The sequence below is a fragment of the Onychomys torridus genome, chromosome 9, assembly GCF_903995425.1.
Source record: "Onychomys torridus chromosome 9, mOncTor1.1, whole genome shotgun sequence".
Lineage (NCBI taxonomy): Eukaryota > Metazoa > Chordata > Mammalia > Rodentia > Cricetidae > Onychomys > Onychomys torridus.
The window spans coordinates 57,145,110-57,170,431 of record NC_050451.1 but is presented as its reverse complement, the minus strand read 5'-3'; the positions used below and the strand labels follow the sequence as shown (position 1 = coordinate 57,170,431).

Below are 25,322 nucleotides of genomic sequence, written 5' to 3'. Positions count from 1 at the left end.
CAGCAGAGCCCAGCACACTGAGCCTAGGCAGGTCCAAGCCCCTTCTCACTGCACCAAGGCTGTGCAAGGTGTCACAACACAGGCACCTGAATCCAGAAGCCTGCTCATAGACCAGGGACAGATCCTGATCCCCCTGCCTGGGTGCCCCCCAAACAGTTCAAGCCAAACAACCGTCTTCCCTATCCAGAGGGCCTAGTCCAGTCCCATAATGGAATGCTGAGAAGACATTTCTTGAAGAAGTCAGAGCAAACAGGAAAAAAAAAAATCACTAATTTCCTAGATGGAAGATTTACTGTTCCATTTATAAATTTTAAGTCTTACCATTTACTGGACAAATTAATAAGATATCTATAATGCAGGGATAACTGGCTAGGTGTATTAAAGTCCAAATATACTCTCTTCATGGAGAAGAGAAGTCAAAATAGATAATTATAGAGTAGAGGAAGGTTTTTCTTTTATAAATGTTATCAATGGTGAGAATTGATGCCATACAAATGTAGAATCAGGTATCAAATCTTCTATGATATAAGGTTAAATTGATTACTGATGTGATAAATCTTTAAATATGCCAAAATTCAGGATATAACTTCCAAATAATATGTATGTAAAATCAGATGAGGTCAAAAGATAAAATATACAGGGAATGAACAGTGAGGGGGAAATTCTATTAATTTTCTCATCTTTCATGTCAGAATCAATATTTTACTCCTTTGACATTGTTTAGTGGAAGAACATAAGTTGAATTAATCAAGAAATTAAAGGTTTGACTAGTAGTTAAAATTCTGCTAAGTAAACAAGGGCCCACGCTTTGTGCAGATAGCAAAAGAACATAGGCAAAGGAAGGTGCTGTGACAAATGCTAATTAGAAATAAAGACACTCCAAAAGCAAAATTAAGTTCACTAAAAACCATTAGCAAATAAATGCAATTGGTCTAAACCTGTTTGTGTTCAGTAGCAGAAAAAACTCAGTATCACAAATACTTTCCAAATCTTAGTATAACAAAAAACATTATAAATAGAACATAAGAATAAATGGTTAAAATAAAGTATGAGAAGGATACAAATTAAAACAAAACATTAAATTTAGCTTATAACCAAAAAATTATATACAAGGGAACATTTGTTAGGACTAAAGGCAAAAAACAACAACAAAAAAATCCCACAAAACCAAAACCAACCAAACAAAAACCAGTTTCTTTTCTTGACAAGGAATAAATTTAAAAGGAAAATTATAAAAATTATAATAGTCATAAACATGTCATAAAAATTGGATGTTCTTACATTCAAGTGCTTGACTTTTAAGTCTGTGGAAGGGACTATTTAAAAAAAGTCCTTTTTATGATTTCAACCTCCCCCAAAAATACTTAAGTGATGGCTGGCAATTTAAATTTCTCCAGTACTTGTTTAGAGTTCTAAATAAATTGTTTATAAAAAGGACAGTTTCCTTATTTGTAATTCTTTCTTTTCTTACTTGTAGATCAACAGACTTTTCTGGATCAACAGTGGGCCTAGCGTTCATGTCTTCAATGTGTTCTCCTTACCATTCTGTTGGCATCATTCAGGTCTGTTTGGAGATCAAATGATGGTTCTATGCATTTCACAAATTCATAAAATATTGTCTTCATGTACAACGCTGATACATCTTTAGGATTCCTGCCTCTAGACTCAAGTGTAGTATCAGCCTACAGTTTTATTTTCAAATAATATGATTTTAAAGGTTTTGTTGTTATAGTAAATTTGGCCACATTCAAAGAGTTGGAATATATTTCCAACTCTGATTTTCTCCACAATTGGAGTAGACTTGCTACTGTATCTTCTAAAATCTTTAACACAATTTACCAGGAAAACTATGTAGGAGTGTAGTTTTCTTTTCTTTTGGAAAGAGTTTTGAAATCAAATTTTAATAAATCAGTACATTTTGGACCGTTCAGATTATCTGTGTTTAAGCAACCTTGGTAGTTTCATCTTTTGGGGGAAAAGGATGTCCATTTATTTAAATGGGAAAAAATTGATTAATTATATCCCTTACAATCTTTTCTATATGGAGCTAACTTACAACCTTATCCCCTTTCTTATTTATGATATTGATCATATGTGCCTTTTCTTTTTGGTTGTGGCCAGTTTTAGTAGGTATTTTATCAATTTCTTTGATCTTTGCAAAGGTAATTTGTAATTGGATGTTTTTCTCTTGCCTGTTCCCAAATACCTGGCATTTGCTTCCCAAATAATTGATTTGGAGGCTTAATATTACTTATAAATGCTAGGCCAATGGCTCAGGCTCATTATTAGCTAACTCTTAAAATTTAATTTAACAATTTAGCCTGCATTTCTTATTTGCCCTCTGCCACATGGTGGTACCTTTATTAGTGTGGCACATTCATCTCCTGTCCCCCTGCATCTGCTGGTGACTCTCTGACTCCACCCTTTTCCTTCTCATCAACCTTAGTTTGGTTGCCCCACCTATACTTCCTGCCTGGCTATTGGCCAATCAGAGTTTTAGTAATCCAATTCTTGTGACAAATCTTTAGAGTGCAAAAAAGGATTATTCCACATCGATCATTGATTCTTTCAGCAGTTTTTCCTCTTCACATCAATGATTTCTGGCCTTGTCTCAGTAATTCTCTTTCCTTTATTTATATTGCATTCAATTTGTTCTTCTTTGATGCAATCAATGCCTCATTATGTATGTTAGCTGCATTGATACATTGAGTATATTTTGTTTCTTTCACTTTAAATAATTTTTCTTTTTTAGACTTGTTTCATATGTTATTTATAAGTGTTATGTAAAATTGTTTATTATTATCTTTATGCACTGGAGTGTATGCTGTAGAAAATTGACTTTTGATATTTGTCTTTAGCTAATGGCTCCACCTAAACTGACATGAAAGGGTCTTCTGTTAATGTTCTAGAATTGTCAATAATATCCAGGTAATTTTAGTGTTGTTTGGATCTGTTCATTCTTAATGAGAAGTGGGCATTGAAACACATAAGCATAGTTGGTTCGTTTTTATCTTTCAACTGCGTAGTTTTGCTTCATGGGTTTTGAAGCTCTGTTGTTAAGTGTTCTTTATATAAGTCTAGTCGTTGTCTCCCTGAAGAGCCGACCTTTTTTTGTTTCACAATCCTCACAAATGTTCACCCCCAAAGTGCTGATTATTCTGGTGTCCACTTTGTTGAATGTTGAAATGGTTACACCAGCATTTTGGGATTACTGTTTGAATGATAAATCCCTTTCCTTGTTTTTGGTATGTGTGTGTGTGTGTGTGTGTGTGTGTGTGTGTGTGTGTGTGTGTGTGTGTAAAAGAGAGAGGGAGAGAGAAAGAGAGATCTGCAGCTGAACTCAACACCAATAGAGGATGTCATCATGAGAGGTACATGCCGTTTTCCATGTTATTACCCTTAGGACTACAGTAACTACCATCTCCGAGTTGCAGGGACAATGGCCCATGAAATGGGCCACAACCTCGGCATGATCCATGACTACTTGAGCTGCAAGTGCCCATCTGAAGTCTGTGTAATGGAGCAGTCACTAAGGTGAGGGTGTTGGGGACACACTGTGTGTCCCTGGTTTTGACGTCCTGTGGTTGGTGCTAGACTCAAGCTCATAATCAACACCTTGTTAAAGACTTTATGTCTTAGAAGAATTTTAATAAAATCAGGAAGCTTACATTTTTATGTCTTGGATATATATAACACCCAATAATAAGCAAAGGAAAATGTCATAGGGACAAAGCTTTGCATGGAGAATAATCCAAAAGCAGGGGATAACCCAAGTTTGCAAGAGCCACTATTGAACAGTGTGATCCTCTAAGGCACTGGCTGTGTTCCTGGAGTAACAAACTCAGCTCATGGAGCCTCTCAGCTCAGGACTCAGACACAGTGCCCACAGCCTTGGTGACACTTCTACATGAATTCTGGAAAGGCAACAGCAGATAAATAAATATCATAAAGCTAAATCATATTGACCACCAAATATTACTGCAAATACTAAAAATTATTTATTTCCTTTAATTCCATTTAATTTTAAGTAATTTGATATATGAATCCTTTACTGGTGAATCTGTGTCATATCAGCTTATCTGCACTTCTATGAATTTTTAAAATTATTTATTTAGATGTGGATGGTTGTTTTGCTTGCATGTGTGTCTGTGTACCACCTATACCCTTGAAAGACAGAAGAGGGCATCCTACCCCTGAAGACTGGAGTTATAGACAGTTGTGAGCTGCCATGTAGGTGTTTATACTCAAACCAGTGTCCTCTGAAGGATGAGCCAGTGGGTGATCTTAACTTCTGAGCCATCTCTCCAGACCTTAAACCTAATTTTTAAAAACAGGTCACACTAGAGACACATTCTCTCTTTGGGGTTGGGGCAGCTCAGCATTTTATTCTCGTGTTATCTACATGGCTCATGCAACAAAAAATTTATTTTTGCCAAATTTTTGTAAAAATTTTGTCAAATATTCCATAAACTCAGAATGGGTGATTATAGGGAAAGAGTTTTTGAAGAAAAATCTAATGATGTCCCTCAACAGAAGAATAAACAAAGAACAAGTGGTACATTTACATAATGGAGCACTTCTCAGCTGTTAAAAATGACATCATGAAATTTTCAGGCAAATGGATGAAACTAGAAAAAATCATTCTGAGTGAGATAACCCAGACCCATAAAAACAAATATGATCAATCATCATCAGAGAAGCTTCCTGCAGCAGATGGGAACATATGCAAACATTAAACAGAGGGTGAGAAACCTTGGAACATTCAGTCTTAAATGGGATGTCTCCTTCATTCTATTCCTCCTCTCAGAGCTCAGGAAATCCTGCAGAAGATGGGGTGGAAACAGTGTTAGAGCAAGAGAAGGTGGAGGACACCAAGAAAACAAAGCATTGTAAATCAACATGAGCAAAGTGTCTATGAATTCACAGACTTAGGCAGCGTTCACAGGGCCTGCACTGGTCTGCACCAGGCCCTATGCATTTATATTGTGGCCTCCAGTTCGGTGTTTTTGTGGGATTCCTGAATGTGCCTTCTCTTGGGGTCTTCTCCTTCTGTTGGTTTGTTTTGTCCAACTTCAATGTGATAGTTTTTGCTTTGTCATATTATATATTATATTTTGTTATACTTTAGCACTATCTCAAGGAAGGCTGTTTTTTTCTAATGAGAAACAGAAAGGGAGTGAATCTAGTGGGAAAGGAGGTGAAGAGGAACTGGGAGGAGTAGACAGAGGAGAAAACATAATCAGATATATTATGTGAAAAAAAAGACAAATTTTCAAAAACAGAAAAAAAAACTTCTCACAGGAAAAAATTGGAAAAAACTATTTATATCCTTGTTTTGCTGGAAAAATTTGCAGGCAAGCTTGTCTTGAAGGATTTTATATTATCTATCTATCTATCTATCTATCTATCTATCTATCTATCTATCTATGCATATGCTCTTTTCTGTTCTTACCTTTCTGCTAACTCCATTACTGAGTAATTATTTTTCTTGCTCCTTCCCCCAAAAGGACTGGCTTCTCTCCAGTTTCATAGTTAGTGTCATTTCTCCCAGATTATTATTGCATGTTTAAGCCTCACCTTCATTTATAAAATGAAAAGAATGTCAGTTGGTACTTATCTAAAGGAGTAAGATCTATGCATAAAATGTGCATAGATGTTAGATAAATACATGGAATACAATTGTTTCCCCAAATGATCCAGGGATGAGAGAGAAGACATGAGTTGGCCAAAAAGCATTTTCTGTTATCATTAAAAATGGTCAGCATGCTACACTTTGCAAATGGCCATGTTTACCCACTAAGCTGAGATATTCAAGACCACACAAGTGGGTGAATTTAGAAATGTAGATGTTCTCATAACTCAGTGCCTAGTCAGTGTGTTGTAGTAGAGCTCTGTAGTAATTTGTAAGTATCATTGTAGTTGATGTCAGCCATTACTTCCCACATTTAAAGCATGATTGTACTGGTTTTTCCTCTTTCTTCATCTACATAGGTTCCATATGCCCACAGATTTCAGCTCCTGCAGCCGTGTCAACTATGGGAAGTTTCTTGAAGACAAATTAGTATCCCATTGCCTCTATAATACCCCCTTGCCTTCAGATATCATATCCATCCCAGTCTGTGGGAACCAGTTAGTAGAAATGAATGAGGACTGTGACTGTGGCAACCCCAAGGTACTTCTAGCCCTTTCTAAAACAACCTGCTTAATTTGTCAATTACTAAGAACATAAAGAGTACAAATATGTGGCTCACCATAAAACTGAATGTTTCTTGAGACTTTGGATAGGTAGGTATTTTTCAGGCTAGGCTGCCAAGGAGTGGGCAGGTCTTAATATAGCTTTACCTTCTTCACTAGATCCCTTTCCAGCCCGACTGTGTAGCTCCCCCCACTCCCAACCAATGTCTGGTTGAAATTCTTCAGGTAGCTCAAACAACTGTGGATCAGTGAGCATCACCTTTGGTGTAACACTATAAGCAGTAATTAGAGAGTGTAAATCACTTGCTTTCCCAAGCTCACAGACCTGGCCAGAGCAAGAGTCAAGATCTAGACCCAAGTCTACTTTATTGACTGTCATCCCCACTTCCAGAATGGAACACCCTGTCACATATCCCATATCTGTCAAGACTCGGAAATCATTGGCATCACAATCCAATCCCCAGCCTGATCTCATCCTATTCACAGGCCAGCCAAAATTCTAAATAGGGTTCATCCCCACCCCCATTTTATTAGCACTTAATAGAGTGATGTATGGTTCTCTCTAGGGACTGGCTTTGCAATGTCTTCAGAATAAAATTAAATGTATATTTCTTCTATCTTCAGGGATAGTCTTTCTCTGTTGATGTTTTGACATAAACTTAGGGAAGTAGTTTTAACTATAAAGATATTGTAATTCTTGAAGTCTCATTTTTCAGTAGCATTCTGGACAGGTACAATAGGAATTCTCCAAGGTTCCAGGTTCTCCAGTACCTGTAAAGAAAGGATTTGGATCTCTCAGAAACAAAAAACCAAGATCAAAAGAAATTTTATTGCTTTCATGGGTGTCTAGCCATTTGTCATTGCTGTGTGATGTCACTTACAAATGTGTTGGGCCACATAAGTAGTTATTCTGGGATATGTGCTAGAATTAAATTAATGGACAGAGTATGTATGCTGAAGACTAATTTAATAATATCCAGTGTCTATGTTGAAGATGGAATTGAATTAAAGATGAGATAGAAACATAACTAATGAATAGGATTAATTAAGTTGGATTGTGCTAAACACTATCCTTTCCTTTTGTTTTTCTTCGTATTTTATCAAGGAAAATAGAACTTAATAATATTCATATTAAAGACTTGTGGGAAATATATTTGTTCAAAAAGATAGCAAGTATATGTCCGTTAAAATATATGTGAGTTAAAGTCAGATAAACACAAGCCACCAGCTGCTCAGACTCTTTCTAATGTCTTTGTTTATCTTTATTTTACTAGAGAAAAATTTTAAGTGCTACAAAGTAATGTGTATATGTGGCAAATAAACTATATTATGATTGGACTAGAATAATGTACCAATTTCATCTATGGCTGACATTTTCTAGGAATGTACCAACAAATGCTGTGATGCAAAGACATGTAAGATCAAGACAGGCTTCCAGTGTGCCCTGGGAGAATGCTGTGAGAAGTGCCGAGTAAGATTCATTTGTTTCAATTTTTACAATTATGATTATTTTTCTATTTTAATGTTTTAGTGATTATGTTAAGGCAAACAGGCCGATGGGTGATGGGTACTTTTCAAATTCAACTAGTCTCCCAAAAATGCAAAGGAGTTATTATCTCATTTTTCTTTTGAGTGAAAGGAGGCTTAGAGAGGTAATTATGAAAAAATAGTATATCTTTTATTTGTGACAACCAGGAGGGAATTATAATTCAGGAGGGCATTATACCAAGTGAAAGAAAACATACTTGGAGAGACAAAGGCTACATAATCTCTTGTAAATGCAGACTCTAAAAATGCCGACTTTAGGTCTGGGCATGTATTTCAGTTGGCAGAGTGCTTGCCTAACATGCATGAAGCCCTGGGTTCAATCTCCAATAGAGTATGAATCAGGTATGCTGACTCACATCTTTAATCTCAGCATTCAGGAGGTGGAGTAGTAGGATCAGAAGCTCAAAATTATCATTGGCTGCATGAAGAGTTCAAGGCCAGCCTGGAACACATGATCACACACACGCGCGCACACACACACACACTCACCAAAATGCCACATTGTTCATCTTAAATCCATACAGTATAATTTTTGAGAAATAAAAACATGGTCATTATTTAGTAGTCAAACCAACATGGGCAAACATGACAATCTACAAGGCCATTGGGTGTTTCCCCTTTGGCTTTTTCTCATACTACAGGCCCTCCCTAGACTGCATCATATGAACTGATCAAACCTGCCTGTACTGATGGATCTTGTTAGAAAAGTATTTTGAATGAAATGGAGCTTCTCGTATCTTCAATCAGAACACAATTCAAAACCACATTATTTAAATGTAAATCCAAGGGCTCACTCACCCTCACTATGCAGAGGATAAAAAGAGCAGAAATCTATATTGGAGAGCTCAGAGGACACTTCATATGAAAGGAGTATTTCCGATGACCAGGAAACAGAAATGAGTTGATTTCAGATTTAGATTTAGACATCAAAAGAAAGGGTGTCTAAATGATAAGAGAGGGAGCAAGGAAGGGACTTGGTGAGGTTTGGTGTAAGAGATCCAGGCTGGTTGGAGCAGTGGGAATTACATTTGGAGGGTCGGTGAACTCTGGCTGCAGTTTTGGTCTGGTCCTGTATGTAACTGGTATTAAAACAGTGGAAGCTGTTTGGTCCATGAGATGAACTGTGCCTACTCACGCAGCCAGCAAAGGATGAGCCTCCTCTGATCTGCTAAAGTGTCAGAGGAGGTTTTTTTTTTTTTTTTTTTTTTTTTAATCAAGGTTTCTCCGAGGAAGTAAAGGTAAAATGTACAGTACCATTTCAACAGAATTCATATAGCAAGAGGGTACTTGGTTAATTCTTTCTTCACAATTCAACATTCCATAACAAGAGTTGACAAGAACTACCCAAATCTGCAATGAAAAGAACCGGGGAAACTCAATGCCTGGGAAAATCTTGAGGTATGCGGATCTGGCACTTGCAAAGCTGTCTCCTTTTCCCAGAAGGTTCACTTAACTAGCAAATCCTAAATTTGCAGACTTAAATCTTATAAATTCAACAAAAGGAGAGCTATAACTCTCTGCTCTCTACCTGAGACATTGCCTGGCATGCCTCTTATGTTACTATATGTTTCTTCAGTTTTTGTGTTGCAAATTCAAACTATGAATTGCTTAAAGACTCAGAGTTTTGGCCAACATCAACACTAGTGATATGACATGGATGTAGTCCAAAAGAAATTACAGTAAAATTATGCCATATCCCAGAAGACCAAATGGATTATTTGTATTAATCTGAGGTGTCAGGGCAAGGAACAGGGTGACATATTTTCTGGTTTTGTTTTCTTGCAGCTTAAACAGGCTGGGGCTGTGTGCAGAACAGCAAAAGATGAGTGTGATCTGCCCGAGATGTGTGATGGTAAATCCAGCCACTGCCCAGTCGACAGATTCAGAGTCAATGGTTACCCTTGCCAAAGTGGGCGTGGCTATTGCTTGATGGGTAACTGTCCCACCCTGCAGCAGCAGTGCATGGAGATGTGGGGCCCAGGTAAAATGCTGGCCAGATTAGTTACTTTTCTTGCTACTGTGACAAAATACCTAGAGAAAGACACTTAAGGAAAGGAGGGTTGATTTTGTCCCTTAGTTCCAGGGGAAGTCCTTCATGTAGAGAAACCCAGGCTGCAGGAGTGTGGCACAGTTGATTATATTGTATCCATGATAGAGAATCAGAAGATGAATGCCTATTCTCGGTTCAGTTTTTTCTTTTTTATGCAGTCTAGGATTACAGCTCACAGGATGATGTCACCCAAGGTGGGCTTTCCCTCCTCAGATAAGCATTTCTGGAAACATACTCACAGATATACCCAGAAGTGTGTTTCCATGGTGAATATAAAACACATCCGATTGGCAATCACAGCAGCAATTCCTCTCCATGTCAACATAATCCCAGTGATGGTGTGTGGTCTTGGCCAAAGGACCAATCTCATTCTTCCTAGAAACGGTATCACTTCTCAAAATCATAAATAAGCATATTTAAAATTTTTAATCGGACAATTTCACACATGAGTACACTGTATTTTTCATCAATTCCATCCCTTCCTTTAGCTCCTCCCTCCACACCAACTCTCTCTTAGACTCATGATCTCTTTTTGCTTTTACAATTATTATTGCTAAACACAAACACACATATACACAGAGAGAGACACGGCAGGCTTCATTTACGGTTGTTCATACATACACAAGTGTTTAGAGCTGACTACTTGGGATTGTATATAGGGTGCTCATAAGTAAAGAAAATGGATTTCCACCCCTGCCTCCACATCTATTGGTTCCTGTAAATTTTCACTAGATTGGAACCTATTGGATTCTCCTATTCCCTTTGTTGAATGGTGTGGTCATTATGCATGTCTTGTTTAGGCAATGGCATTACTGAGATTTCATGGGGCCATATCTAGAAGACACTATCCTGCAGCAAACATCTTGGTCGTCTGGCTCTTACAATCTTTCTGCTCTCTTTTCCATACTGTTCCCAGAGCCTGAGGTTTAGAGCTTGTATTATAGATGGGCTAACTAGGGATGGGGACCCCATAGTCACGTATTCTCTGTGTTTGATTATATTTAGATTTCTGTAATAGGCTCTGCCTGCTGCAAAACATAAAATAAATTTAAAAAAATTCACCAATAAGGGGATTAGAGCCACAGTTGTTTATGGGTATAAGGATCAATATTTAAAATAAAAGTAGAAGCTGTATTGATTTAGAAAAAATGGCAATAGTAATTTCTCTTTTAGTGTCTATGACCTTGCTAGCCATGGTAGTACTAGGCATAAATTCCCTTGTATTAAACTACCTATTAAGTCTAATTAGATAGATTTTGATTATCTCCAAGATATAAGTGCCACTATTGTACCATTGGAGAAATCTTGTTGGGCTGGTTATTGTTGTGGTCAAAGGCACAGCAGCTGTGTAGAACTAGCCTCCCTTGGCAGCTTGCAATGCAACTCGTGATACTTCTGAGAAAAGGATACTAGATTATATAGACACATGTTGTATAATATAACTTAAAAGTGTGTGTGTGTGTGTGTGTGTGTGTGTGTGTGTGTGTGATTGTGTCACAATGAGTGATAACACTTGCCCCCAAAAGCCATAGACTATCTGTCAAGTAACTCACTGACCAGTAGTGCAAAACCCCCTTGGAGTTGTAGCTCAGGGTGTATCCCATAGATCCCCCTTAAATATTGCATGCTTTGCCACTTCCCTTCGTTGCCTCCTGGAACTTGAAGGTAAAGTCCTATTGCTGAGGACACCATGGACTTCAGACACAGGATGTGGAGGAATCAAGCTGGATGAGGGCATTGTTTTAAGACCACACAGGTTTAAAGGTAGCAAATAAGAAGCCTGTCCTATTGAAATTCTACTATTAATTGGACACTTTTTTATTTTAATATCTGTCTGATCACACCATGCTTGAGACAAGCTTTTCAAAAGTTATTTTTTAATCTCAAATAATTCATCTATGCACACAAGAGTGACAGTAGTGTTGGTGGATAGGCAATGAGCTCATGTAAGAAACAAGTAAATAAAGACCCATGGAACACAGAATAGCTGCGAGAAAAACATGAGAACATTTCAATGACCAGTTTTCTTGACTCCAAGTTTAGTGACCACACTAAGGAAATCATAGTACAGGCTTTAAAATAAAAAATGTGCTGTAAAGACAGCTGAAAACATTAAGCCCAAATTTAAACTGGATGCAAAAGCTTGATTATAAATTCAAATTTCTAATTAGAGTATCCAAGTGTGCTCATTTCTATGTGAAGTCTATAAAGATGTTGAAGTTCTGGAAGAAAATAGCAAACTTCTTATGAGGTTATGGGGAGGAAATAGAGAGCCACTGGTCAATTACAAAATGTTATAAAATGAAACAAAAACATTTAACAAAAAAGCAATTATTTGTTCTTCCTGGCTGGCATTTGTATGGTGCCACGTATTGAATTGTCATAGCCTACATGCTTTCAGATTCCTAGTTAAATGAGACAGGGAATATTTATTCATAAAGCAATGAAGCTTCATATTCCTAATAATACTTAAATAGTGCCATTGCATGCTAGAAACTTCTCATAATTTCTGAAAATAAACTTCAATCAAAACTGAGAATAGAAACAAAAACTAATCTGTTGTCTACAAAAAACCCAGAAAATCAAGACACCTCAAGGTCTTCTAAAAAATCCTACATAAGCCCCTTTATACTCAGAAAGGATAGACTAAGATACAATCTGAGGAGCAATGCCTTTAAGCCATTGAGAGGAGCCCAGATTGTGCTGGAAACTGGCCTCAGCAATTCTGATTACACTTCCTGGGAGCTGGTAGTCTAAACTAAAGGTAACAGCAAAACTGCTTCTGCTGGTTATTCTCAGATATCCTTGACTAGTGTCCTCAGAAGACAGAAACCCAAGGAAAGAAAACCCTACATGCATAAGTAAAGCTCAGCATGTCCTTTTAGTACTAAATGAATATTAACCTTTTCTGTCTGACTCTACTGTCTGGCTCCATCCCAGATCTTGTTACCTCCTCATCCAGAGACTCAGTACATTTTCTCCATAGTTTTCTTTTTCAGTGCCTGACTTTAGTTGGTATCAAAATTATCTATTGAATTAATATGGAACATATTTATTGGATATCTGATGGAAAAGACCATGAAATTGTTCATTCAAAGGTAGCCACCATAAAATACTAGAAAAGCAGATTTGTCTTCAAATTCCAAATTTTATGATTCACAAAAGATCATATTTATTTTAAATTAATCTGAAAAGTTTGTAACATGAATTCATAATGAAAGTCACACTTTTATCCTCAAGGTATTCCTGCAAATCAAAACTCAAAATACTGAAAATGTGATGATGCTATAACAAGTACTTCGTTATAGTAAGGAAATGAAAATGACCAACCAATAAAGATGAAAACTGCCTTTACTCCACAGCTCTATAAAGAGTATTAATGAACATAAGCTAACCTTTAACTTTCTGCATTTATGAGCCACCAAAGACTGGCTGCAGGTGTTGGAAAGACAGCACAGGATGTTCACTTACTACCACACACTACTGGCAAAATGTGGATTAATAGAATGTTTACAGAGATGAAGATTTGGAAAACTACACACATAGCCAAAGACACTGCACTGCCCTCCTTTGCCCTAGCAGCTGAACTCTGAAATATTTATCAATGAAAAGTTTTCCTCCAACATTGTCTTTTATGGCAATGAGTAATTAAAGAGGAATTTAAAACCCAAGAATAAAGGTGGATCAAATAAACGATAGTGCATTAATCTAACACTGATTCTTCTTCTTTTAAAGAGTTATTTATTTTAGGTATATGAGTGCTCTGTCCTCATGTATGATCTTATGCCAGAAGAACGTATCAGATCCCACTATAGATGGTTGTGAGCTACCATGTGGGTGTTGAGAATTGAACTCAAGACCTCTGGAAGAGGAGCCAGTGCTCTTAACCACTGAGCCATCTCTCCAGCCCCGTGTTTAAAGTCTAGAGAAAGCACAAGGATGTTACTGGATGGCAAAAGGTAGCTACAAAGGTACCTGATGGTGGGTACATGAATGATACTTTCACAAATATTAGAATCTGTAACTCAGAAGTTAAGGATTTTTACTATGACATTTCCTTTGTTTATTTGTGGAATTATTTATTCCCAGAATATATCTATACTGTTATAATAAGGAATTAATATCTTTCTAAGACCCAAATAATCCAAGAAATAGAGTCACAGAGGTTTTTTTTATCATCTTGAAAAGTAAAACATGAAATTCATTAAAAATGTTTCAAGTTTATAAATCAATATCATGGTTTTTTTCCTTGAAAACAGAACAAACTCTTCATAAGCTTTTGCTCATTTTACTTTTGTTAATTATCCTTCAAAGGTTTATATACAGCTTGCCAGAGTTTAAGAGTTGTTCATCACAGAGTGGGATAACTTGAGTCAGGGCCTGAGTCTGGGGCTTGGGGAGAGGTGGGTAAAGTTGGCTTCTTATCTTCCTGTGTGACTTGGGGTGGGACTCCACTTCCTTGTGGATAACCTGAGAACTGGAGTAAGAATCCACATACTACTGAACAGGCCCTGTTCTCGGTGGCTTACACATATCCACTCAATTATCTCATCAAACCTGAGTTAATGAACTACACCACACACCCTCATTTTATAACTGAGCAAGCTCTGTGCTTAAGTAAGATACTTGCCAAAGTTCAAGCAGTTGCTAAATTGTGCTTAACGCCTGAGTTCTGAACTATGGAGCTTTGTGTCCTTCTGATAGCTGTCTGAGGCCAATTACATAGGAAATGGAAGGTGTGATTCTTGGCACTGTGCTTGGCACACAGGAGGCATTTGGTTAAACATACCTGCTAGTTGTTGTGGCTGCATTTCATATCTGATCATTAATACTTGTTGGTCTTAAACATAATGATGCAATGAAAACAGTTCTCTGGCTAAGTCTTTGATTTGGATGAAATTTTTAACTTTCAGCAATTCCTACAGATATTTTCAAATACCTAAATAGCAATTATAACAGAATATTTAAAAGACTATTTTAAATTCTACCTTACTCCTCTTACATTAAATTATTGAGGCTTGTGTATCCGCAAATTCTCAGTAGAAGTATGCCAAAATACCACAAACACAATATATCCCTGATCTTAAAAATCTGAACACTAGATGCTCCAAAATGCAGACTTATTTTAAATGTCAACATCTGCTTATGATCCTCATATAATAGGTTAAAGTTCAGGTACTCTAAAAATGAGTAAAATGACTAGTAGCTGTGTGTTTGAGCTATGCATGAAACAGTAAATGAATTTTACTTTTGGGGTGGGTCCTATTCTGTAGCTATCTCAAGGTGTATATGAAAATACCTCAAAGTATAAAAAATTTGCAATCCAAAATATTTCCAATCACAAAGATTTTGGATAAGGGATATTCAATCTGTGCTTTTAATGCTAACTTTATATTTTATACTCTATAATATTATATTTCCTATCTATTTTCTCTCCAAATATGTCACTTTCATCTGTGCCTGATCCCAGGAACCAAGGCTGCAAATAAGTCATGTTACCAGCATAATGAAGGTGGGTCAAAGTATGGATACTGTCGCATAGAGAACGGCACACACATGCCCTGCAAAGCAAAGTAAGTGGCAGTTTTGTTTGAATTTTCCCCCCACAGTCCCCACTGGGACAATGGCACATTTCCTCCCACATTTGTTGGCTTATTCTAGTTCAAGAGAAAGTGACTTCCAGGCTAGAGAGATTGTTCAAAAATTAAGAGCACTTTCTGCTATCACAGAAGACCTGGGTTCAATTCCCAGCGTCCACATGGAGGTTTCCAGTCTGTAACTATGGTTCTAGGGGAACTGAAGCCCTCTTTTCACTTCCTCATGCAAGTGGTACACATATACACATGCAGGCCAAACAGTCTCTGTCTGTCTGTCTGTCTGTCTGTCTGTCTGTCTGTCTCTCTCTCTCATACACACATATATAATACATCTAGAAAAAATTTTAAAAGAAAGCAGATATAGTTGAGGTACTTTTTCAATCCAGTGCTTTTCATTATGAGTTTCAGGGTAGAAATTTTTATCTACCTAGAGAAACAGCCACTATTATATGTGTGTGTGTGTGTGTGTGTGTGTGTGTGTGTGTGTGTGTATTATATATACATACACACACACACACACATATATATATATTACAGGATATATAATAAATAATATAATATATACATATACTACATAAATTTGTATTTATATTTGTTGTGACATTTGCATGAGAAAGACTATACAATTCACCTGTAGCACTCATTTTAATTTCAGTATTGATATCCTCAAAGATAGGTAAAAAAATCACACCAAATTGATATATATTTTTATTTTTATTCTGCCACTTTAAGAGGACCTTTAAAATTCAACTTAAATATGTTGTTTTTAATTCATTTTTAGTTATGTATATTAGGATGTGTTTATGTGTGAATGCCACACATTTGCAGGTGCCCACAGAGGCCAGAAGAGGGCATCATATCCCCTGAAGCTGGGGTTAGAAGGGTGCTGCTGGAAACAGAACTCTGGTCCTGTGAAAGCACAGCATATACAGTTCACAAACAAGTCTCTCCTGCCTCCTAGTGGATCAAATGTTTATGCCTGGTCCAAATTTGGTAGATATAATTTACAACAAAAGGTTGAACAGCAGGAGCATTTTTCAGATTTTTTCTTCTGAACACTGATATTGCTAGACAATATTAACAAATTAGTTGGGATGTAGAGACCCATTGGAGGGATCTGGGACTAAAGGACAGACTATGTAGGGTGACCTTTTCTTCATAGGAACTCAGAGCAGATTGAAAAATGAAACACCTATGGAAAAGGCAATATATAAGGTTCAGCAAAGCAACACATGGGGAGGGCAGGGAGTAGGGCTGGTTTACCCCTCCTCTGTGGCCTGTGGGTATAGTGGTCTTTATAGCTTTGCTAGCAGTGGATAATGAGTGTAACATGATGCTCAGACACTCCATCCTCTTCCAGACACCACCTAGTCACTTAGCAGTCATTGCCTGTGGTGGGCAGTTATCTCCACATTTCCTGTGCCCAGCACCAGGCTTACAGCCTTGCCATGAATCATCCTCTGGTTCTTGAAGAACACCCAGTGGAGTTTGGAAAAGCTGTGCCTTTCTAAATTTACATTCCATATTTTCTATAACCACAAGCAATAACAGAAAAGTCTTGTTCTCTCTCTTCTAGACTACTTGTTCACAAGCTTCCTCTGAATAACACATAAAGCACTTGACTGTGACCTTATTGGCTTTGACTTTTCTGGTGGTCGGTAATGGCTTCCCTGAATGTTGAGCAGTTTAACCTACAGATCCAGAGGGAGATCTCTGAGGGCCGCACTTAATGCTTTGATATGTAAGAGACCTCTGGTTTTGTTTAGACCACTGTGTTGTGGAAAATGAGGCTTTTATCATTTAGATTTTATCTGAGGGAAGTAAAATAATGAAAATAAATGACTATCCAGGTACCTTTGTAAGGTATCCTCAAGCTCCATCCTCAAGCACTTCTCTCAGTGATTACTCCCCCAACTCTACCGATAGCACATTCATGGTTTGCTTTCTATTTCTGCGATAAAACACTCTGACAAAAAGCTACTCTTGGAAGAAAGATTTGCATGAGTTACACTTCCATGTTATAGTCCATAACTGAGGGAAGTCAGGGCACGAACTGGAGGCAGGAACCTGGAGGCAGGAATCGATGCAGAGGCCTTGGGGGAATTTTAATTACTCTCTCTACTCCCCATGGCTTGATCATCTTTCTTTTTTACATATCCCAATACTACCTGCCCAGGGATGGCACTGTCCACAGAGAAGCTGGGCCCACCTACATCAATAGTTAATTAACAAACTATCCCACTTACAAACCAGTCTGATGGGGACAATTCCTCAATTAAGATGCTCTCTTCCTAGGTGACTACAGTTGGTGTCAAGTTGACAAAGTCTAGCACACATTCCATCATCTAAAATTAAAAAAAAAAGCCCACAAATGGGGCGTATTCCCTTATTCAAGGCCACTTTCTAGAATTTAGGCTGAAGATTCTGCCCCCACCCCCATTAGCCATAGCTTAGACAATTGGCGAAAATTAGTTGTAAAGGGATTTGTATTTGAAAAACAACATATTTTGTTACTATCCGGGGGTCCCTTTAGTGCAGAATAAAGGAATTGTACATAGGTACAACTAGAAATTACTGCTGTACAGGAAATATTATTTTTTAAATATTGATAGGCAAAGGCTGGTTTGCATTTGTACAAGACTGAAATTTGAATCCTGGGATAAAGTTTGTAATTTTGTTGTTGTTGCTGTTGTTTATAGAGATGCCATGTGTGGGAAGTTGTTCTGTGAAGGCGGGTCAGGTAACCTGCCATGGAAAGGACTTACAATATCTTTCCTGACATGTAAGTTATTTGATCCCGAAGACACCAGTCAAGGAATAGACATGGTGGCCGATGGAACCAAGTGTGGAAATAACAAGGCAAGTTGAAATTGTGTGTCCACAATTCATTATCCCACATAATACCTGGATTTTAAATAAGTACTGTTTATTATGATTTCTGTAATCACAGTCCACATGCTGCTAGGAGTAGGCTGTAGAGGAACAGAAGAAGAACTAGCAGAGACAGAAATAATTAGGACAATTATGAACTCACGCAGTGAGTTCAGAGATACAAGAATCTGCACGGTAAACTCAGTGATGCAATGCTACCAAGGACCAAAACTGTCTCTCCTTGCCTCCTGCCATCTTCAGTATTGCTTCTATACACATTCACACACATGCTCACCATCCAGCACTGCAGGAAACACCAGCCTGTCCTTTGTGCATCTTTTCTTAACAAGAGGAAGTTTTGCTCTGAAGCATAATTATGGCCACTGACATGATGTGAATTTTCATGGCCTAGACTTTTATCACCCAGTCACTTGTGGCATACCTGAAAAAGGACAGGGAAGTACCACAGTTAACCTATGTTTGTTTAAGCTTACCCACAGGACTAAGGAAAGCCTTGGTCAGCCCAGGAAGCACATAGATACCAATGCCATTAATAAAGTCAGGCGTCTATAGCCATCTTCATTGTGTGTCAAATAATTCAAATTAGTAGTGACCCTTGAATGCCACTCCAATACATTTGGATCTTTGCTGTTGAAAGTTTCCCGTTTGCTTTTAGCAGAGCATTTTTATTCAAATACAATCATACAAGGAAGTTAAATGTAAGGAAGAAATGAGAACAGTGCCACACTCAACACCTGTGGCCACCTGCTATGTCCCATGAAGCTCCATGCTCACGATACATTTTTGCCTTTGATTTGTACATGCCAGCACCCATCTCTCCCATAGTGTTTAATATGTGTCCACCACATACTTAGGATCATATTATTGAACTTCATAAATATTTTGGTAGGAAATCTTTCTTTTTTATTCTTTGAGAATTTCAGACATGTATATAGTGAAATATGATCAGATACATCCCCATTTCTCCCTCCAACTCAGTTAGTATCCTCTCTAACACTTCCTCTTATAATTTCATTATTATCCCCCCATCAATTTCCTTCTCATTCCTTTAATAACCCACTAAATATTATTAGTACTGCTCATATGTGCAAGGGTGCAGGGCCATACACTAGAGTGTGAAACCTACCACTTATCACACACTCAAAGAACAACTCTCTCTTCTCCAGTAGCTATCAATTCCAATAGCTCCTTAGTATAGGATAGGGCCTACAGATTATCTACTACATCCAGGCAGAAATGTTAGTTGGCTTGATTTTGTGTAGGCTTTGTGCAGGAAACTGAAACAACTATACCAACCCTGGACATAAACACAAAGGAAATTTATATCCTACTGTAAAGACATTTACATACCCATGCTCATTGACACTCTATACACAATAGCGAGGAAATGGAATCAACCTAGATGTGCATCAATAGATGAATGGATAAGGATGATACAGTATGTATATAAAATGGAATATTAGCGGCAAAGAAAAATGAAAGCACACAATTTTTAGGTAAATGGAAAACTAAGACAAATTATTGGGAGTGAGGTAATCCAGGTTCCTAAAGACAAACTTTGTCAATTTCCATGCTTTAAAACTGGTGGGTGCTCAGTCAACGCCCACTCCTCCAATAATGGCACAGAGAAGAAAAAGAAGAATGCCAGCTGATTTCTACTCACAGTCATTACTGAAGTAGCATTGTATGTAATGTAATCCCAGAACTTCCTTCCAGATGTTAATTATAGCAATGCTTAGTTCTGTGATCAGTAATAGCTCCAAATGTGAGAAGCTGTTAGATGAAAAGAAATACCTACCAGGAATGAAGCAAGGGCATCTTAAATAGAGCTTTCTACATATTTTATTATATACTAAAAATGATAGAGTTTGATCTTTCTCAAAACCTGCTAGTATTTTCCTAAAATGTTGAGGTGGGTTGCAGTTAAGTCAGGGTTAACAGCACTTGCTGCCATTCCATAAGACCCAAGTTTGGTTCCCCAAACCCATATAGCTCACAACTGCATACAACCCCAGTTCCAGGGAATCTCACACTCCTTTCTGGTCTCTGCAGCCACAGGCATACATATGATATTCACTCACAGACATATAGACTAATATCAATAATTATAAATCTTAAATAAACACAACAGGACATCTGCACATATGAACTAAAAGCTGTTGCAACAGCATGAACAAGACTAGTGTAAGCTCAAGCCAGACAAAAATCCCAACAAATAGGAGGCAGGTAGGAAAAAACCCCACCCCCTAGCTGAGGTATTATTGGCATTTGGTGGCTAATGGAAGACAGTCAATTTTCTCTAAAATCGTATTTCTTGGAAAGTTGACCAGACTCTGGTGGAAGGCCACACATTCAAGAATATTTGGATAGCATAAACTGGTCCTGATTCTTTTGTTTTAAAGACACAAAGTTGAGTGGGTAGGTGCTGGACTTGGGAAGAGTTGGGGGAAGTAATTATGATCAAAACATGTAGGAAATTCTCAAGGAACAATGAACTAATAAAGAGTTCCTTAAAAAGGTGGGTTGGATGACATAGCATTGATGACCATTTGAAGACTCAAATCCAGCCAGTCATTGACAGAGATGGATCTACTGGAAACGCTCCATCAAGTTCATGTTTCCATGGTGTTTCAGGTGTGCATTAATGCAGAGTGTGTGGATGTGGAGAAGACATACAGGACAGCCAACTGCTCCTCGAAGTGCAAGGGGCATGCAGTAAGTTTGGAAAGCAGATGCCCCCAGCTTGATAAGCCTTATGCAATTTCAGTTCTGTTGTGATGATGCTGAAATAATGCCTTCAGCACTCAGTGATCACAGTTACTATGTTTATCTGACACCCAGGAGCACATAGCATGGGGCACTGCCTCTGAGAGCCCATTACTGAAGTCTCTGCATGCCGTTAATACTTCACCTAAGCAGATGCAAGCCAGGGAGCAGGGGTTTCTCTTGTGTCAAAATCAACTTCATTGTGAAAGAGGGGGGCCTTGAATAGTGCACTAAGTCTCATGGTGACACAGCATCCTTCTTCCACTAGGTGTGTGACCATGAGCTGCAGTGCCAGTGCAAGGAAGGATGGGCCCCTCCAGACTGTGAGGATTCTGCCACAGTCTTCCGTAGGTAACCCTGCATCTCTGGCCTGAGAACCTGTCCCCTTCTGCCAAGCTCTTCCTCTGTGTTTGTGTTAGTCACTTTCCTACTGCTGGGACAAGAAATGCCCAACAAAACTGACTCCAGAAATGTGGGGCTTATTTGGGACCACAGTTGGAGGATGTCATCTATTATGTTGGGGAAGTCATGGTAGCAGGGGGAAGCATGAGGCAGCTGCTCACATTGCTTCCTCAGTCAGGAAGCAGAAAGATGAATGCTGGTATTCACCTCTCTGCCTCTTCATTTTAAAAATATTATTTTATTAAAATTCATTTCATAGACTGTACTTTGAATAAATTCTTTCTCTTTCCCTAACTCCTCCCAGATCCTCTCCACCTCCCTATCCACCCAGCTTCAGCTTCATGTTTGTGTTCTCTCTCTCTCTCTCTCTCTCTCTCTCCCTCTCCAAAAAAATCAGAACTAAAATAGAGCAAAACAGAAATAAGACAAAAATACCAACACAAAACAAAAACTGTGCAGAAACACATGGAGTCCATCTTGTGCTGGCTCCCTGGACACCAGGCTTGTCCCAGGAGTGTGATTGCTAGACTCAGTGAGACTCCACTTGAGAAAACTGACTTTCCCTCCCCCAGCAGATATCAATTACAAAGAGCTTCTTGATTAGGGGTGGGACTTTGTGACCACTCCCTCTTCTCCCTGCTGGTTTGAACCTATGTAGGTCTTGTGCATGCTGTCATAGTCTCTGTGAGTTCATGTGTATCTGTCCTGTTACGTCTAGATGGTCCATTTCCATGGAGTCACTTATCACCTCTGGCTCCTTTAGTCTTTTTGTGTCTTCTTCTGCATAGATCTCTGATCCTTGATATTTGATAAAGACATCCCATTTAGGACTGATCTCTCTGTCTCTGGCCCTAGGAATGGTTCCACCAACATTTAGAGTAGGTTTTCCTACCTCATTTAATTTAATCTAGTAACTTCCTCACCGATACTTCTAGAGCTTTGTCTTCTAGATGATCCTAGATCCATCAGGTTGACAATATTAGTGACTTCTACCCTGGTATATGGGGTTCATTGTCTTCTTTCTAGCCTCTCAAATATTTGTTCTGTAGCTATTGAACATATAATATTCATCCCCAAAGTCTCTTTAGAAACATTCAAATTGTATTTTCAACACCATTACATTGTAATTGAAAAGATATTTTCAAACTTTTCATTTGTAATATTACATTAATATATCATATGTCCTTGTATGCTTTATGGGTTTTTTGGTTTGTTTGTTTGTTTCCATGGTAGACACAGTGCTAGGTAATATTAATTCATGAGACTCTTTGAGAACATGACTTGGATTATGATGGTAGGCCTGGGTCCTGTTCACTGAGTTATTTTCCTTTATTTTGAGGTATGCTATCTTATTCATTCAAATGCTATCTTCAGGTTCTGTCCTGTTCCCCCATATGCTGCCTATAGGTGCTGTCCTGTTCACCCACATACTACTTACATGTACTCTCCAATTCACTCACATGCTGCCCACATTTCATTTAACTCTTTATTTAGCATGTGTTATCTTTGTTAGACCAGGGAATAAGCTGGCTCAAACTGGCTCACATGGGTTTTCCTTGCATTTCAAGTCTTTGTTGCTCCTCCTGACACTTCTTTGAGTGGAAGATAAGACTGTGAGTAGGAGGCAAGCCACCCTGTAGGCCATCAAGAGGAAATGAGCCACTGTGGGAACCTTTGCTTTGGGTTGCCATCATGAAGAATCCTCTAAGCTGAGAGAGAGCTCTTTAGGAATTCCTTTCCCTTTTCCTTGAATGCAATTTTTGAACTCCTTTCTCTGCATAGTTAGAGGTGGGTGTCTGGGGCCAGATTCAACCAGCTTTGGGTACTCCTGTACCAAGTCCCAGTGACTCTAGGGAGAGATTCCTGTAGCTTTGTCCCAGGGTTCATGAAACAATACTGTTCTGTATACACAGAGGATAGGAATGGAGATGTGGTTAGGGATGGGCCTGAATGAACTGTTTGTCCTAAGTTCAAATACTTTTTAGACATTTCAAACCAAAGAATAACATTTAATTTTAATGTTTATGCTTCAACTTACTCCTGTTTACCCAATTCCCTTACTTCCTATCTTCTTGGAGATTCTAAACTCCATTACCTTTTAAGGTTATATGATATTATGAATGATGCAAATATACTATTATCTGCAATTTATCATGCTTGTGGGATTTTGGGGTATATTCAGAACAGAATCAACTATTTAATTAGAAAGCTCTTTGATGATTCCAATTTTCATTAACATAACCTTAAACTGTGACTTTTCTCCTCTGGAAACCTTTATTTTTATTTATCTGTTAAACTGTGGGAGTTCTGAACTCTTATTTGGTTGGTAAAGGATACACATACAAATTTTACATTATCCTCATTAATCCATTCCATAAAGTTCAGAAGAAATACTGACACCCAGTGGATCATCCAGCCAGTCCACAAGCACAGAGAGAGGCCTGCCATCCGCAGGCTGCAAGAGCACTGGCCTTGGGAAGGGGCCACAAGCTCCACCATTTAGTGGGTGGTTCTTACCATCCAGCTTGGAGAAGACACAGCACTCTCTGCCCCCACTGTTGCCATTATTATAAGTAATGTTTGTAGCAGGATTCATACCAATAAACAATTTAAGACCACAAAACTTGCTAAACCTATGAGTAATCTTTTAGGAAGTTTATCTTCATCCAACTTTCTAAATTGTATTTAGGAGTGTTTATTTATGTCACTAAATATCTCTATTTCTATAGAAATAAATAAAGATGTGATCATGGAACCCACAGAAATAAGATTAGGGATTTAAGTCAGTTCTACTTTCATAACTATATTGGAATATACACTGCTTTATTTTGTCCTTATTTAATTGTCAAGGAAAACCATAAAAGTGTATGTGCTTATGAGATTCTGTGTGATATTTTGGTACATGTTTGTACCAAAATATCAAATGTTGAAGTCAATTTAAACACAACTGCATCTTCAAACACTTGTAGTTTCTTTTATTTTGGCTGAGAAAATTTTATTTTATAATCTGCTGTTACTTTTCCTGGCTTATATTGGAATAATTAAAATTTACTTAGTGGAATTTGAAAAGTCATACCACACAAATTTTTTTTCTAATGAATCATTTTGTGCCCACAAGTAGGAAGTAATGAGATTTGCCAATATAAACGCACAATTATTGTTCCAGCTTGGCATATAGCTTTTGAGTAGTTAGGTACGATAGGAAATCACTGTTTTTAATTGGATTTGTACTAGCAGAAGTTAGGAGCAGGCTTGTCTCTGTGCAGACTCTAGTTTCTCTATAAACATGATTATCAGGTTTCAATTTCACTACCTAGGGTCTTAATCACAGGCTCTAAAGGCATGAGCAAAACTAACTTCTTATCCACATCAGAAGAGCCATAATATATGTGTAAAAAAAGCAAACATGCTGCATACATACCTTATCAGATAAAGTACAGCAAAGAACATTCATCATTTCCTTATGGTTAAAGGTACTCATAAATCCCTGTTCCAAATTTTTTAACTGTATAGTGAATTTCTATCTATACTGTCCTTAGTGTGTGATACAGCAGAGTTCATTTATACCATTTCTATCTATTCTGTACTTAGTGTGTAATACAGCAGAGTTCATTTATTCCTGACTATTACATATCCCACTCCCCTGACCTTGCTCTCCCCACCACTGCCCTACTACCATCTGCTTCCTAACATGCAAGAAAATTGGGGGGTTTTCCTATTTATTATTTAGTAAATACTTAGAATAAATACATGGTAATCAGAGAATATATGGTGTGGAGCATATGCTGAAATTCATTATGGCTTAGCACATAATCATGTTTGCAGGTTTTCTGTGTATGATCAGAAAACTTATAAACATGAACTTTGCATTT

The 25,322-nt window shown here is 37.8% G+C and overlaps 1 protein-coding gene across 1 annotated transcript in view; it reads left to right on the top strand.

Moving 5' to 3' along the window:
- Positions 1–25,322, top strand: part of Adam28 (ADAM metallopeptidase domain 28) — a 57,670-nt gene that overhangs the window by 26,074 nt on the left and 6,274 nt on the right. Inside the window, exons 10-18 of the mRNA XM_036199981.1 lie at positions 1,478–1,562; positions 3,404–3,534; positions 5,992–6,172; positions 7,577–7,666; positions 9,529–9,724; positions 15,264–15,366; positions 18,090–18,249; positions 20,917–20,997; positions 21,317–21,395. Coding sequence (XP_036055874.1) covers positions 1,478–1,562; positions 3,404–3,534; positions 5,992–6,172; positions 7,577–7,666; positions 9,529–9,724; positions 15,264–15,366; positions 18,090–18,249; positions 20,917–20,997; positions 21,317–21,395 — 1,106 coding nt within the window. The remainder of the gene's footprint in view (positions 1–1,477; positions 1,563–3,403; positions 3,535–5,991; positions 6,173–7,576; positions 7,667–9,528; positions 9,725–15,263; positions 15,367–18,089; positions 18,250–20,916; positions 20,998–21,316; positions 21,396–25,322) is intronic.